Source organism: Cajanus cajan, chromosome 2 (genome assembly GCF_000230855.2).
Source record: "Cajanus cajan strain Asha chromosome 2, NIPB_CcT2T_4, whole genome shotgun sequence".
In the NCBI taxonomy this organism is placed as follows: domain Eukaryota; kingdom Viridiplantae; phylum Streptophyta; class Magnoliopsida; order Fabales; family Fabaceae; genus Cajanus; species Cajanus cajan.
Window position 1 is genome coordinate 17861450 of NC_138518.1, and position 17373 is coordinate 17878822.

At 32.8% G+C, this 17373-nt stretch overlaps 1 protein-coding gene across 1 annotated transcript; it reads right to left on the bottom strand.

The window, feature by feature from the left end:
• Positions 1 to 468: 468 nt before the first annotated feature.
• Positions 469 to 8037, bottom strand: LOC109810080 (putative carboxylesterase 11). Its single transcript, XM_020373459.3, has 2 exons — positions 6974 to 8037; positions 469 to 1366 (listed from the first exon to the last, which is right to left on the bottom strand). Exons 1-2 carry the CDS (start codon positions 7780 to 7782, stop codon positions 829 to 831), a joined length of 1347 nt encoding a protein of 448 aa, XP_020229048.1. The 5' UTR covers positions 7783 to 8037; the 3' UTR covers positions 469 to 828.
• Positions 8038 to 17373: the final 9336 nt, after the last annotated feature.

Here is a 17373-nt window from a genome sequence, read left to right on the forward strand (position 1 = left end):
TTCATTGGAGGTTCAATGTCTGGATTCAACCTCCACATGGTTCCTCACCCTAGAAAAATTCTAGGGGAGGAAAGTGTGGGCAATTATCTCAAGATTTGTGATAATAGCCGAGGCAATCAGGTGAAGATCATAGCATATTTATAGTGGCTGTACGACTAAAACTTAACAATCAACAAGAAGATAACGATGAAATAATTGTCCTTCATTGGACACCAGCATTGTGAACAACAAAGTAAACTAAGCAAAATCGGTTCTAGCTTTTGGCTAATATTATTATTAAAGAAAGACCATATCTTCGTCCTAGAGACCATCAATAGAAGGTATCTTCTTGGAAATTGCTTTTTTAGCCTTAAGTCTCAATTATATCGAAGAACTAAGAACTGGTCTCTTGTACAAAGATTAATTTACTATGAATTCCCACCACTCCAAGGGCCGTGTATATGGGAGAATAGACCGGAGACTGCATGATTAACCTAATGCTCAAAGAATAGAGCACTAAAATTTATATCGTAAGAAATAGTACATCATAATACAACAAAAAAAAATGGAACAAGGGTGTGCAAGAGATGAATGCATCTCTCACTGGCTCAACTAATCCGCTCTCGAACAACTCTATCTTACAACAAAAACTGACAGGTGGAGGGAACATGGAACCGGTCAACATAGAGGACAGCAGAACCTTGTCAACCATCAATACAAATCATGTACTATAATCACATATTCCCCAGGCATATATACTGGTAGCAGAAGATCGACCTTAAGATTATTTCAAAGATGGGGAAAAGATTTTCTCACTGACTATCGTCTTAACCCGTGGTATATCCTACCTCAATATGAGAATTCATGACCTCGAAGCGAAATGTATTTCTTGACCCAGATGGCGATGTCCTCAGCACAAACCTGGGCCTGAGGGCTTTTGAGAAGTATGTCAAGTGTGGCAAATTCATGGACTGCATCTTTATACTCATAAACAGGTGCATCAACATTCACCTTCCTAAGCTCCTCCGAATAAGCAATGGCACGGTCCCTCATCCAGTCATGTTCTGCCACCACTGTCAATGTTGGAGGCATCTGCTTTAAAGGAGGACCATGGCCTGGGACTAGGGGATTGGCGGCTGGATGGTCTAGGCTAAACTCTTCCTCTGGTAGGAATAGTTTCCATGCTAGCAAACACATTGCCTTGTCATAAAAGTAAGAGTTTGCCAACTTTATTTCGGATCGAGTGGGTACACTTCCAATAAAAAATGGATACATCAGGACCTGTGCCACCACCTTGACAGGGTCCAGAAGATTACCTGCTTCTACAGCTTTCCGAGCCACGTAGTTTGCAATATTTGCACCACAACTCACACCAAGAAGAACACATCTGATAACAGGAAAAAGAAAAGGTTAAGCACTGAAGTAGTGTAGCACACAACTCCTGACCAGAAAAAAAAAATTAGGAAACAGGCAACACAACAGCTTATCTACAAAAATGTTACCCTTCAACTTCCTTTTTTTTCTGGCCTTCAAACAAGACCATTTCTGAAGAGGCCTAGCATTCTAAAATATATTTGTCCATGTCCAAAGAAGGTAATATAAAATCTTGAGCAATAGTCAAGCAAAACAAGCATCCTCTTAATAAACCCCGATCACTTAGATGAAGATTACCTAATATATGCTGTAAATAAATTTACTATTTGAAAATTTCTATTTTTAAGAAAATTTAAAATATAAAGAATATTAAGAATGGGTAAATTAAGCAGAATAAGACTGATTCCCAAAACAAATTTCATGGTTTATATATTGGGGTCGTTAAAGGAAGATACCCAAATCTGTTAAGGAATAGAAAGTTAAGGTAGGCTAGCAGACATACAGGTAGAAAAGATTAAAGAAGACGAGATTCTTGGTTGAAACTGAGCTATAAAACAGCATGTAAAAGTAACCCAGAAAGACATATTGGAAGCCCATGTAAGAAGTAAGAACCCCTCCAAATGAGACAATGGATGAAGCTTCATGAGAAGCATTATATTAGGCTCCATTATAAGCCCGTGTACCCTATCAATATAGTAGTTTTTGATTGTTAGTTTTAGACCTGCATACAAAAATTGGAATAAACTAGCATCACCTAGGATTGAGACAAAATCCTGTACCTTTAAAATGTTTTTTAACAAAAAAATTCAAAACTCAGTTCCAAAGGAATGGCTGGGATGCTATTAATTAATGTACATAAAGGAAAGCACAGGAAACAAATACAAAAAATCTAGTAAATAAAACGTAATGAAAATTTGGAAATTAAAAGGGGAAAAAAAAACTTGACACGGACAATAAATATAGCAAATAAAGCATCAGACTAAACCGAGAAAAGGTCAAGTCCAAGGAGAAAAAGGTTCAGATAAACAACTGTTTAAGCATCGTAGATCCACCAGCCTTAATTCTTTTATCATCAAAATCCTCTAATTTTCCCATCCTATAGTGCAGGATGACCTGTGCTACTATCAAGTGGCATCCACCTGAAGAATATTCTTCACAGCATCATCGCTTTACCTGCTCTCTCTCGATGCCTATGTGTTTTTCAGCATCTCTAGAACGTTACATTAGCTACAGTACAGACACAATCTAAAAGTGAAATTACTCAAGTCGAACATAATCTCTTTAGATTAGATGAAAATGCAGCCTATTCCTATAGACACTAATCAATTCCATTTTAGGTGAGATGAGAAAATGTGTTATTATACCAGTGAAGAGTTGCAAAACAACTATAGACAAGTAAGAAATTTCGTTTCACCAATAATATATATATATATATATAAGTTAAAAAGAAATTAAAAAAAATAACTCAAAATTCATGCATTAATCATTTTCAATAATAAAAGTTGATAGTACTTAAACAAAAATAAATAAAAAAAGTAAAGGAGACAAGGTGCTTAATGCTTTAAATCATCTATAGCTAAACCCTAAAGTATTTAAAGTACTCCATCCATTTTTTTTTCATAGTCATTTTGTCAGATTTTGTTACTTTTTTTTTTCATTGTCACTTTTCTAAAACTAATGACTTATTAATTTTCTTTTTCATTTTTACTCTTGATAATTAATGCATGTTTACTAAACAATGTGTCTATTCATTTTCTAATGTACCTATTTCTTCTCTAACCACCTAAAGGGTATAACAGGAAAATATGTAATGAATACTTTGAAAAACTAAAATATCAATCATTGTCTTAATTCTTGTGCATAATCTTAAAGATAATGAAAAAAAAAACGGAGGGAGTACTAAGTAACTAAAAAGTAAACATTAAAATTCAATCCCCATCCTGTTGACCACTGACGGTGTATCAGTACCAGCATCACCAGAGCTCTGAATTTTTTGTTGAACAGCATTTGGTTGGGCCATGATTTTGCTGACCACCAAAGAACAAAACCATTCAAGTGAAGAAACTGAACAGAATAACAAAAATTGCTGCTGCCAACAATAAATAAATAAAAAAGGAAGAGAAAAAGGAAAGGATGGAAAAGAAAGAAAAACAACAAAGGGTAATAGAAGAGAGAAAAAAAAATAAGATAAGAAGAGAACAGGAAAAAAAAATTAACACTCTCATTAAGTGAAGTATTTTTTATTTTTTGTAAACGGCTCCACCTCAACTACTCCGCTCCAGTGAAACACCCTGCTACGGGGTTACTGTAGCAGCAAGGAGCTGCTCCGCTCAGCTCCACCACAATAGCAGCCACAATTGACAACATAGGATGAACATACCATGACTGTTACACCCCCTAAAAACACGTAACAGAATTCTCTCTCTAGTCTCTGCAATAACTGAATCCCAAACCGTATATATGAATCCAACTATGATGCACCCATACGATACGCGTATCGGATACGACACGTATCCGATACGGCGATACGATTATTTAAAAATATATAAAATACGATACTTGTAAGATACGTGTCATTATATGTATTAATGTTCATACAATATAATAAATGTGTACTTATAATTTTGATCAAAATTCGTAAATATTAAATATATAATTGCTATTTTGCAAATCCAAATTAAAAACATACTTATTGTACACTACTAAAAGTAAATAAATTATAAATCATTTCATCATAAATTACTTTTTATTATTTACAAATAGAAATAATATTACCAATATCATTCCTTTCTTGAAATTATCTATATAGAAGACAATTTTCATTTACAGTTCATCAAGGACCAATAGTTCTATGTTTCTATATTAAACATGCTTATATATCTTATTTAGCTGTAATGGATATTTCATAATTTTTTAAAAATTTGAACACTTTATTGATATGTATCACTAATAAGTATCAGTGAAGTATCTGAAAGTATCAAAATTGAATAAAACTTTTATAATATTTTTAAAAGCTAGGATACTTCATTGACACGTATCGGTTAAGTATCTAAGAGTATCGTATCGGATACGTATCAGATACGGATACGTGAAGCAAATTGAAGTATCCGTGCTTCATAGGAATCCAATGATCAGATCTATATAATGGCACACAAAGATTCCTCCAAAGGCCATTTTATTAAAGAACACTTGGGCCGGTAACTAGTTGCTTCAAATCTGAAACTTCCCTAAAATGCAAGTAAATCAAACAAGAGAAACAAAGTGCAAGAATAACTCAAAAGGCTTCTTCCTGCATGACACTAAGGATGTGTTAGATGCTGAAGTACAAAATACAAAGAATAGTACAAGACAACTATTCAAGTGACTGGACAATTTTTTATCTTGCAAATATTTGATGTAAAACAGAGAATGGGTCTGTTTGTTTACAAAAAAATCTTTTAAAAGCGCTTTTTCTTAAATAAAATAAGCACTTATTTTACTTTTTGATGTGTATGATTAAACTTCTTTTTTTAAAATAAGCAGTTTTCTACCTTATTTAAGAAGCAACTCCTATTTGCTTCTTAAAAAATTATATTTTTAATAGCACTTGTTTGGAAACACTTCTTTTTAAATTTAAACAAACAAACCCAATAATGTGAATTTTACTGGAATACCCTTTTCAATAGATTAAAGCATCATAAAACCTGGAATACCTTTATTCGTGTTTCACCCCTTTCATTGATCACATTTTGTTATCCACCAAACTTTTACTTCCAAGTCTACAACAAGGGTGGCATTTCTTCTTTGTGGTGTCCAAGTTCAAGTTTGAAAAAGAGGAAGACAAGATTTAACCTTTCTTCAAGACTGTATCTTATTTCCCTTCCTCACCCAAAGCCAACTACAAAATCAATACCACCTCCAAATTTTGTGCCCTCAAATTTAGGAAAAAGTATTTGTTGGAGATCTCATGTCGTCTAAGACCATAATAGGGTATATAAGTGAAAGCAATTCTCACTTTACAAGCCAGTTTGTAGGGTTGAATTAGGTCCGATCTCACTTTCTTAAGATGGTATCAAAGCCTATATTCTAGCGATTATTGTTAGTGGACTTATCAACCACCCGCTATCAAGCCATTATTAGACCACCCGCAAATGTCCAATCCTACAAACTTCATGCTTGAGATGTTCAGTCCTCAACGTGAGGGGAGGGAGGTGTTGGAGATCCCATATCGTCTAAGAATAAAGTCATAATAGTATATATAAGTAGAGGCAACTCTCACCTTACAAGTTAGTTTGTAAGGTTGAGTTAGATCCAAACTCACTTTCTTAAGAGTATTAATTCCCTCCCATTTCCTAGTGGCCAACCTCGTCCAAAAAGTTCCATGATCCAAGGGAACCAGAAGGAAGTCATTGGATCTTAGTCTTTTCGAAAATCTCCCACATGATGTTTTGGGGCAATTTTTTCTTCCTTACCAATCAAAGTGGCAATACAGAAATGCACAATCTAGTCCAAGTTCATAACATTTCTCACACTCACATTTCTATGCCTAGTATCTTAAGCTTTTTTGGAGTGAAATGTTATGAACCTGGACTAGATTATGCCTAGTATCTTAAGCTTTTGTGGAATTGTTTGGTTGAGATTGGCCACTAGGACATGGGAGGGGAATCAGTACTTTTCCCTAAAATTGAGGGCACAAAATTTAGAGGAGAAAATATCAATTTTGTAGTTGGCCATGGGTGAGGAAGGGAAAGGAGATACAATCTTGAATAAATGTCCATCTCTTGTCCTCTTTTCTGAACTAGAACTTGTCCTTTTTTCCACCACAAAGAAGACATGGCACCCTTGTTGCTACTGACCTCAAAGTAGAAGTTGGGTGGATAACAGAGCAATATCAATGAAAGTGGTGAAGCACAGATTTAGGTATTCTAGGTTCTACAATGCTTTAATCTATTGAAAAGGGTATTCTAGTAAAATTCACATTATTTTATTGTGTTATATGTTATACATCAAATAAATTAAAAGATTAAAAATTGTCCTGTTACTTGAATACTTCTTGTCTTGTACTATTTTTTATCTTGCACTAATAAATTAATCTTCTATCATAAATTAAATTCAACTTATGTACCTCAACTTTTTTGGAGAAATTAGTTGAAAGAGATTCTATGAAAGTTGAACGGCATAAGCTGTTTTTAACTTATAGATGAACTTTAATTCATTTTATCTTCTTATTTTCTTTTTCCTTTATAATATTCATGAAGAGGTTTATCCGAAGAGAACCTAAATTAAAGACTAGTTCATTTGCAATCAACATCAGATTGGTTATTATCCCAAGGCCCAACCCAAACTTGCTGCCATCAAATTCAAAAACCCCACTCACTACACAGCCTATCACCCCCTCCCTAACCCACAGATCCCTCGACCAATTTGCTACATTATTACTCTACACTCTCTAATCATTATCAACGCTCTAGGGAAGAAAAAAACACTACAACATTTCATCTAAATCACAACTAGAATCATCATATTCCTACCACCCCCAATCTGAAATTACAAAATGTACAAACAGATCAATCTACTACAGCATTAGTATAAGGATATAAATCAAACAAAAAGGTGATAACAAAAAAGTATAAGTTTCAACCTTGATGGATTCCCATGAGCAGCCAACCAAGGCTCAACCATCGAGGCCCCAAATGAATCAACAATATGCTTGTGCTGACCCTCCAACTTCTTCCCCCCCAAAGACTTACTACACTCCGCCAAATTCGCCTGCTTCGCCAGCCAATTCAGCACCTTCATCCCATCCTCAAACGCCGCCGGGTACCGATTCTCCGGCGCCAGCCGGTACCCGACCGCCACCACCACCGCGTCGCAGAGCTTCGCGATCCGCCGGCAGAAGCAATCGTTCGCCACCGAATCGTTCCCCCCGCTCACCCACCCCCCGCCGTGGAACTGCAAAACCACCGGCAACTTTTTCCGGCGACCGTCCCCCGCCATCGGCGAGTACCCCCGGTACCCGCCCGCCGGCGAATTCGAGCCCTCCGAGTCGCCGCTGAGGCTGTTCCGCCGCGGCTCCTCCTCGCGCTGCTGCAAAGCCGAGGGCCCGTAGCTGTAGCGCCGCCACGACGCCGCTTCGGCCTGCGTGGCGGATCCAGGCTCGGGCCGGCGGTTAGGGTTGGGGTTAGGCTTGGAGTTTGGTTCGGGCGAGGCGAGCGCGGAATCGGGGAGGAAGATTCGGACGGAGAGAGAGGTTAAGGAGTCGATGTGGATGTCTTTGGTGGCGACGCCGTCGGAGAAGGAAGGGTTCGCGGCGGCGACGGATTCGTCGGGTCGGGTCGTGATTCCGAACGGGTCGGATTCTTCGGGCGGGGCCTGGATCCGGTTCTGCAAACGGTGCTTTAGGAGAAACTTGAAGAAGACGCTGTAGAGTTTCACGGCCACGCTCGGCATCGCGCTCTAGCTTTTAAAATTTTTGGGTGATTACGGTAATAATTTCATTGCTTGATTGGGATCTGATTGGGTTATGCTTGTAGCTACGTGGGATTAGGGTTTCTCTTTTGGAGCGTTGAATAATGGGTTTGATTTGAAGCTTTGTTTGGATGGTGCTGTGAGGGAAATAGAGAGGAAGAAGAAGAAGAAGAAGACGACGACGACGTCGACGACAGCACGTAAAGGTGGAAAGAATAAGAGATGAGATTTGATTTTTCTTTTTTTATTTTTCAAAGTATTCATTTTTTTTATTATTTTTCTTTCTTTCTTTCTTTGCAAAATTAAGTCATTAACATGGAAGATTTTGTTGTTTTTTTTTTCAACATTTTTTCATCGTGAGTATTTAAAAATTATTGCCTGATTTTAATCTTTAGTGGGAAATTAAAAGTATATTATTTTATTAAATGAAAAAATAAAATAAAATAATTTTAAATTATTTCCTTTGACCCACAATAGTTGTAGTTTAAGGTTTTTACTTATTGATATAGAATTACAATAAGTGTATTATTTTTATAATAATTTTACTAAAATAAAATATTAATAATAACTTCCTTCATGACACTTGTATAATAAATTTATCATTTTTTATAATAGTTTACTAAAATAATTTATTCTAACAATAGATGTATTGTTTTTAAGTGGTGGCTGAATAATTTATGAGAGAGAAAGTTAGGAAAAATTTAATTAAAGTTTTAATTATAAGTAGTAAATTAGTTTTTTTTCTTTGAATCTAATTATAAGTAATAATTTTTAATTTTTAATGTTATTTAAAATTAAATTATTTTTATACTCTTCATTTACTTTTTAACTCTAATGTCTATGTTTTCACTTTAATCACTCAAAGTAAATAATATATTTGAAATAAAATTTGAATTTATGTTGAATTAATTAAAAGTAATTATATTAAAAAAAATTATTTGATTCTTTATAATTATGATCTAAGGTAATCTTATATTGAAAAATAAGAATATCATTCTTTTTTATGTTTTCCAAATGTTTCAAACCTTTATTTATTTTCAATAAAAAAAAATTTAAAAACAATTGGATAGTTACATAAAATAAATAAACATTTGAAGCCAAAAACACTTTAGAAAAGAAAGAGTGATTCAGAATTTTAAGTAAAATAAAAAAGGATAAATTTTTTTATAAAAAATGGAGACCATAATGACTATTAAATAAAGTACTCGTTTATATAAAATGGTGTAGATAATTAATTTATCATGTCTTGTACATGCAGTCGTGTTAAATTTTGAGGTCAGCTATCTCATCTTTTGAAGTGCATTTAACGTAGCGAGGAGATTAGTCACCGTTATTAGCAGTAGATATTCTAGGGACGAAAAAAAAATATTATAATAAAATTTAAAATTATTCATTAATTTTAAAAAATAATCATTTTAGTGATTTAATAAATGATTTCCCTTTTATAATATCCGTGAATAATTAAATTATTTCTCTTAAAGTTATAGTGAATCGTTAATTTTCCCTTAAAAATCATGTCCATGGCTAAAGTACTCATCCTTCTATTCAATATTTAGAAAAAGTTTGTGTTTCTCTGTGGATCTGACAAATTCAATGGATAAATTCTAGTTTGTACTACAATAACCTCTATTAAATTTCTTTTTAACTGATAATACAAAAATATTAGTACTACAATAATCTCTCTTAAATTTAATTATTAATTTCTATAATATTAGAGATTTTTATTCTTAACACCGTGGAGTTTAATTAATTTGTAAATTAGTTAGCTAATATTTTCAACACAAGTTTTTAAAAGTATTATTATAAAATTTAATAAATATATTAGTTTATACGAATATTTATGATTAATTTATACTGTTTGGAGCATTGTAATTTTAAAAATTAGATAACGTTGATGTTGGAGCTGTGATTTTGTTGTTGGCAACATTATTTGCATGTGTGTGGGGGATCTAGCTGTCTGTGCCACGTGGGAAGCATGGTGGCGTCAGAAGGTGGGAGGGGTCCTTCAATGATTAAAGGATTTCAAATGCATAAATGGATCTACTCTAAATCTAATTCATACACTCAAATTTAAATTCAATAACTATTCAATTTCCAATAAATTACATTTTCTTCTCAAAAATATAAGTATTATATTTATTATTATGTTAAAAAAAAAATACACTTTCCTCATCATAACCCTGAACCCTTACACAACAGAATTTATATATGCAAATACTCTTACTAAATTCGAATATACATTGTTTTTTTCTGTTTTTAAAGTTCCGTTAGCTTTTATTTTAAATAAGTATTATTATCAAAATATAAATTTACATAACTTTTCTTTTTTATCTAAAATAGAAATATTTAGTCTTTTTAATTTTTAAAATACAAAATTTTGATCTTCTATCAAATTAATACTTATTAATTATTAAATTTCAACGTTTATTTATTTTTAATTTATGTCACGTTTAGTAATATGAGAATTAAAGATAAAAATAAATAAAAATAAAAACAGATAAAATAAGATTTATTAATAAAATAAATATTAATTATTTATTAAAATTATAAAATCAAAGATTTTTTATGTTGTTTTTTTTTTATTTTTTATATTTACATGACACTCTTGAAATATCACGTTATTTAAGTGATGATCATCAACGAATATCAAATTAATAGTAGAACTAAAATTTTTCATTTTTAAAAATAGATGAACTACTCTATTTTAAAATAGAGAGACTAAAATTATGAATTGACAAAAATAAAATGATCAAAAGTATAATTAAACTTATAGAGGAGGGATCCGGTTATTCTAGGAGTAAATCTACCTATAATTACTCTTTTCAATAACCATGTTCTACATCAAATTTTAACGATCCTTAAATTTAAAGTTCTTAATACATAGATCAAATCTGCAAATTTTTAAAATATTTGAAAATCATTTGATATTTCATTCATTAATTCAAATTGATGGATAATCATAAAATTATTTTATACATTAATTTGAATTAATGAAATGAAGTATCAAATGGTTTTCAAATATTTAAAAAATTTGCAGATTTGACCTATGCATTAAGAACTTTAGATTTAACGGTTTAATCATTGAAATTTGATGTAGAACATGAGTTATTGAATTAGACTTACTCCTTGAGCAAACAAATCTCTCTTCAAATTTATATATATATATATATATATATATATATATATATATATATTTTTATTTGTGTGTGTGTTTTTTGTGTAGAGAGACATAGATAGAACAAGTTATTTCTTAATTTATGAATTTGATTATTATGAATTTTGTTAGATGTATCTATACAATAGAATTCTTTTATTTTTAATTATTATTTTTACAAAACATATTTTAAAACAATAGGATTAAAACTAATGTATATAAGCAAAATAAAATCAAACATAAATATTAAGGTTTTTCTTTATAATCTTATTATTGATATAAAGTATATACTTACTTTGTAATGATTAATATTTACTGTAACGCAGTTAGTAGACTGGAACGGGGCGTTCCAAAAATTGGAACGGGTTGTTCCAAACTACTAAAACAAGGGTGATTTAGTAGCCCAGAACAGGTCGTTCCTAAGTTAGAACGGGCCGTTCCAAACTACTAAATAGGCCTACAAATCCTTGTTGAGAACGGGTCGTTCCAAATATGGTCGTTGTGAGTTAAATTCAACTTCAGAACGGGTCATTCTAGTTTAAGAACGGGCTGTTCTAGACGTGCCAGAAGAGACCGTTCTGGTTTCAGAATGGGCCGTTCTGCATGTGAATTTTACACATGATAAAGGAGCCTAGAACGGGCCGTTCCAGATTCGAAACGGGTCGTTCTGACTACTCCTGACCTTTATAAATAGGCCATAAGTGTGCAGTTGATGAGAGGAGAAAAAAAAAAGGGAACTTAGAGAGAAGTTTAGAGAGAGGGACTCTGGACTAGGAAATTTGCTTTCGAATGATTGAAGTTCCCGGGTTGAGCTTCGAGAGGAAATTCCGCTTCTTCTTAGTTCTTGGCTATTTCTGAGCCAATCTTCAGGTTAGAGAAGCTTCATGCATTGTTTTCCTTGAAATGGTTAAGTTGTTGGGTGCGAATTGAGTTAAAAAGTTAGGTTTTTGTCGTTTGAAAGAAAAAAGATGATTGATTTAAATTAGTGGCTGCATGTAGTTGTTCTTGTATTTTAGAAGTTGTTGAGAAATTATTTTATAATTTAAAATTTAAATTAAATATTTAATATAATTAATCTTCTTTTTATATAACGTTCCAAAATCAATATCAGTTTTCAGGTACGTGCACCTTATCCCAAAACCAACACTCACGATTTTTCTCCAATTACTTACACGTGCACAGTACTCGATTGGTTACCAAAATGCTCACGTTGTGAATCCTTAAAAATCTGGTGCACGTACTGTTGAGTTAAAAAAAGGTGCCTAATATTGTGCATATATACACAAATTAATACGAAGGAAAAGACAGATACAGCAAGCTCATTTTATCTCTCTCTCTCAATATTTTTTTACTACAAAAATTATAATTTTGGAGCGGTGTTCTTTGGTTCGGGGATCTTTCGCTGCACTCGAACGGTCTAACGGGTTGACGTATCTTGGGAGAGGAGCGCACTATAAGGCTCAAAAATTACCAGTGCAGTGGGGGCGTTTTCTCTCTAAGGATAGCGCTCTGCGTGCTTCAACCCAGGCTACTCTAAACTTCTTATCTAATAATTTTATTTACTCTTTGTGTTTAACTAGTTGTTATTGATTACTCTGTTTTAATTTTATAATATTCATTGTGTTGTTGATATTGGTTCTATTGATAAATCTAAATATTTATTTTTATTGTGCTCTATTAAACTTATTTTTCTAACAATCTTAAAGAGAAAATTCTTTTCTTTTTTGTTCAATATCAACATGTTTGCAATGGACATTTTAAATTCTTTGAGTAGTCAGCCAGAAAAATTTACTGGTGAAAATTTTTTATGTTGGCAACAACAGATGAAATTTTGGCTTATAGAGTTGAATTTATTTTCTGTTATTTTAAATGGAAAATCTGAAAATTCTTCTGAATTTGCCTTGGTTGAAGCTGGTTCTTCTAGTGATAAAGATATTTTGGCTAATGTTCATGTGTGTGCTGATAAAAATTATTTTCTTCATATCAGGAATGTGGCACACGTACTGTAAGCATGGGGAATGGGAGCCTAGCGCGTGTCATTGGTCTAGGCCGAGTAGAATTAGAATTATCTTCTGGAAATTGTCTTGTTTTAGATGAAGTTTTTCATGTTTCTGAAATTAGAAAAAATTTGATTAGTGCTGCTTTGTTAGTTCAACAAGGTTTTAAAGTTGTTTTTGAATCCAATAAAGTTGTAATTTCTCGACATGGTTCTTTTGTTGGGAAAGGATATATTTGTGATGGTTTATTTAAACTTAGTATCATGTCTTCCTTTATTAATAAAAATTCTAGCATTTCTTCATCTTCTATTTCAAATGTTGAATGTTGTGATATTTGGCATGGTAGACTTGGACATGTTAACTTGAATTCTATTAAAAGAATGATGACACTTGATCTTATTCCTAAATCTTTTAATGAATTGAAACAAAAATGTGAAGTTTGTGTTCAAGCCAAACAGCCTAGAAAATCTTTTCAAAATTCTGTCCAAAAGGAAACTTGTGTGCTTGAACTCATTCATAGTGATATATGTGATAGTAATGGTGTAATTACTCGTGGTGGAAAGAAATACTTTATTACCTTCATTGATGACTTCTCCAAATATTGCTATGTATACTTGATTATTCATAAAAGTGAGTTATTTGAAAAATTCAAGGTTTATAAAGCAGAAGTTGAAAATCAATTAGAAAGGAATATTAAAATTCTTCGTTCTGATAGAGGAGGGGAATATTCTTCTAATGAAATGGGTGAATTTTTTGAAACACATGGCATAATTCATGAAGTCACTCCTCCCTATGCTCCTCAATCTAATGGAATTGCTGAAAGAAAAAAATCGTGCTTTATTAGACATGATAAACGCTATGCTTATAAGTTCTGGTTTGCCTGATAATTTGTGGGGGGAAGCTTTGTTTACTGCATGTCACATTTTGAATAGAATTCCTTATAAAAATTCCAATAAAACCCCTTATGAACTTTGGAAAAATAGAAAACCAAATTTGAAATATCTCAAAGTGTGGGGGTGTCTTGCAAAGGTGAATATTCCTATTAATAAGAAAAGAAAAATTGGTCCTAAGACGGTTGATTGTGTTTTTCTAGGATATTCCTTACATAGTACTACTTATAGATTTTTAGTTATTAATTCTAGAGTTTCTGAAATTTCTAATAATATAATTATGGAATCTAGAGATGCTGTTTTCTTTGAAAATATTTTTCCTTTGAAGAATAAATTGTCTAAACCTGTTTATGATACTTCTAGCTCTGTTTTACCTTCTAGTAGTATTGTTAACAAGGATTTTGAACCTAGAATTAGTAAAAGAATTAGAAAAGCTAAAGATTTTGGTCCTGAATTTTATTCCTTTTTACTTGAAGATGATCCTAAAACTTATAGTGAAGCTATGAGATCTGTTGATGCACCTTTTTGGAAAGAAGCTATTAATGATGAAATAGATTCTCTTAAAATCAATAAAACTTGGTTTTTGACTGACCTTCCTCCTGGTTGCAAGAGTATAGGTTGTAAATGGGTTTTTCGGAAAAAATTAAGGACAGATGGCTCCATAGATAAGTTCAAGGCAAGACTTGTTGTTATTGGTTATAAACAAGTAGAAGGTGTAGATTTCTTTGATACATACTCTCCTGTTTCTAAAGTTACTACTATTAGAGTTTTAATTGCACTTGCATGTGTTTATAATTTGGAAATTCATCAAATGGATGTAAAAACTACCTTCTTAAATGGTGACTTAGAAGAAGAAATTTACATGAATCAACCTGAAGGTTTTATAGAACCTGTAATGGAAAATAAAGTTTGCAAGCTTGTTAAATCCTTGTATGGTTTAAAACAGGCTCCCAAACAATGGCATGATAAATTTGATCAAGTTGTTTCTTCATATGGATTTCAGTTTAATAATAGTGATAAATGTGTTTATGTGAAACAATTTGATGATAATTCATGTGTTATTTTATGTCTCTATGTGGATGATATTTTAATCTTTGGTAGTAATCTACATGTTATAAATGATGTGAAGTCTTTCTTGTCTAGTAATTTTGAAATGAAGGATCTTGGTCTTGTTGATGTTATTTTAGGTATTAAGTTGATTAAGAATCAAAATGGTATTGTTTTGACACAATCACATTATATTGAAAAGATATTAAAAAAGTTTAATTATTTTGATGTGAAACCAGTTTCTACCCCATTTGATCCTAGTATTAAATTGAAGAAAAATATTGGTGAAAGTGTCTCTCCTCTTAAATATTCTCAAATTATTGGTTCCTTGTTGCATTTGTCTAATTTCTCAAGACCGAACATTGCATATGTTGTTGGTAGGTTAGGAAGATATACTTGATCGAAGCTGTATCCGGTCAAATAAATACAAGTAAATGTAGTACTAGGAAGTGACTCCTAGGTCGTCTCCCAAGGACCATCTTTTACTGTTAAAGGCTTAAACACACAAAATGGGGGGTTTGGTTTAGAAATTCAGTTTGTAACACACTAAATGCAGATAACACAGTAAGTAAAATGGATTGGCTCCTTGTTCGGATTATAACTCTTATCCCTGGTTTCTCAAAAGATTACTCTATTAACCACTTAATCCTTGTTCCATCCGAGTTAACCAACTAAGCGAAGATTAACTCAAGATTTCCCTACACGAATTAAGCAAACGTATACAACATCAACCTCCTCTTCACAAATTAAGCAACTGTGGCATTTATACAGAGGTTGACTGGAGAAGAACAAGCAGAACAGAGATGAACACACATACCCAACCTCAAACAGAGATTACAATCCACAACAAGAAGCCAACCTAGTGGTTTTTAGCCTTCCATTAAATCAAAATGCAGCACAGAAACGAAAATGCAAGGAGAAGAACGAAAAAGAAATTGCAACGCAGAGAATGAGAATGAGAACGAAAATAATCTGTATTCAAACGTAAATGGAGTCTCACATTACAACCAGTAAAACTTAAAGGAAGCAGAACAGGAAGCAAAACGTGAATAACAATGGAGTTTTTGAGCAGAGAAAGAAAAACAAAACGTTTTTGCACCTCCAGAGACCAAAACGTAAAAACTGAAAGAAGAAGAAGCTAAAACGTCCAGAATAATGAAGGGGGCTACTGTTCACGTGGTCACATCAGACCCCTCCCCTAGTGGCTGCCAAGTCAGCCCTAGCCTAGACCTAAATGAGCAAAACGAATTGGGCCCAATAAAATACAAGTCTGACCCAATAAGCTACAATAAAATAAAATATAAAATGAAAATAAATGTTGAGGTGGAAAATGCTGAGGTGGAAAATGACGTGGCAGCTCCACTTGAAATCCAGAAATTAATTCCAAACCCAGATAATTATTAAACTGCCCTGAAAATGAAATTTGGAATAATTAGATTCAGAAAATTCAAATTAGTTAAAATATGAATTACCGGTCCAATTACAGCCCAAATAGAAAACAATGCAGAATATAAGCAATTAGGCACAAATCAAAGATTAAAATAAGTACAGAAAGGTAAGAAAATAGGGGAAAATATTGACTCATCAATACTCATAATCCTGATCATTAACATTGGCTTGCTCTAGAAAGGTTATTTATATATCTCAAAGGAACTATTAATTATGGCATTCACTATGCATGTTATCCTGCTGTAATTGAAGGTTTTTGTGATGCAAATTGGATTTCTGACTCTGATGAAACTAAATCTACTAGTGGTTATGTCTTTACTTTAGCTGGAGGTGCAATAGCTTGGAAATCTGCAAAATAGACTATTATTTCTCGTTCTACCATGGAAGCTGAAATAATTGCCTTAGATACTGCTAGTAGTGAGGCTGAATTTCTTAAAAATTTATTATATGACTTGCCATTATTAAATAAACCTATACCTTCAATCTCAATGCATTGTGATAGTCAAGTTTCTATTGCTAAAGTTACTAGCAAAAACTTTAATGAAAAAAGAAGGCACTTGAGAATAAGACATAAATCTATTAGAAATTTGATAACTCATGGTGTTATTTCTGTTGATTTTATCAGGTCTGAAAATAATCTTGCGGATCCACTCACAAAAAGGTTAACGCGTCAACAAGTACTTGAATCGTCGAGGGGAATGAGACTAAAGTCAATCAACTAGTTGCAACAATGGACACTCGTCTCCACATAAATGGCGATCCCATAAATGGAGTTCAATGGGTAATAACGAAATTGTTTGTTAACTAAGTACACCATTATAAATTGCAAAATTATTGCATGTTCCATTCCTATGGCGAGGTGTACTCTAAAGTAAACTGTGACAGTAATAAGGTTGAGGTATTCAAATATTTATATTTATTGTGTTAAAATTAAAATACATCTTAATGAACCCAATGACAATTGTTGTAGGGGTGGGTGTCACAGACCACCCTTTGAAGGGTTCACCTAGTGAGTGTGGTGGTGGGGCCGCTACTG

What these genes read in the sequence shown, in the direction of transcription:
- LOC109810080 (XM_020373459.3), bottom strand. Translation starts at nt 7,782, where the DNA reads ATGCCGAGCGTGGCCGTGAAACTCTACAGCGTCTTCTTCAAGTTTCTC. An exon ending in GCTCATGGGAATCCATCAAG is followed by an intron (nt 1,367 to 6,973) that starts GTTGAAACTTAT and finishes TCCTGTTATCAG; the next exon opens with ATGTGTTCTTCTTGGTGTGA.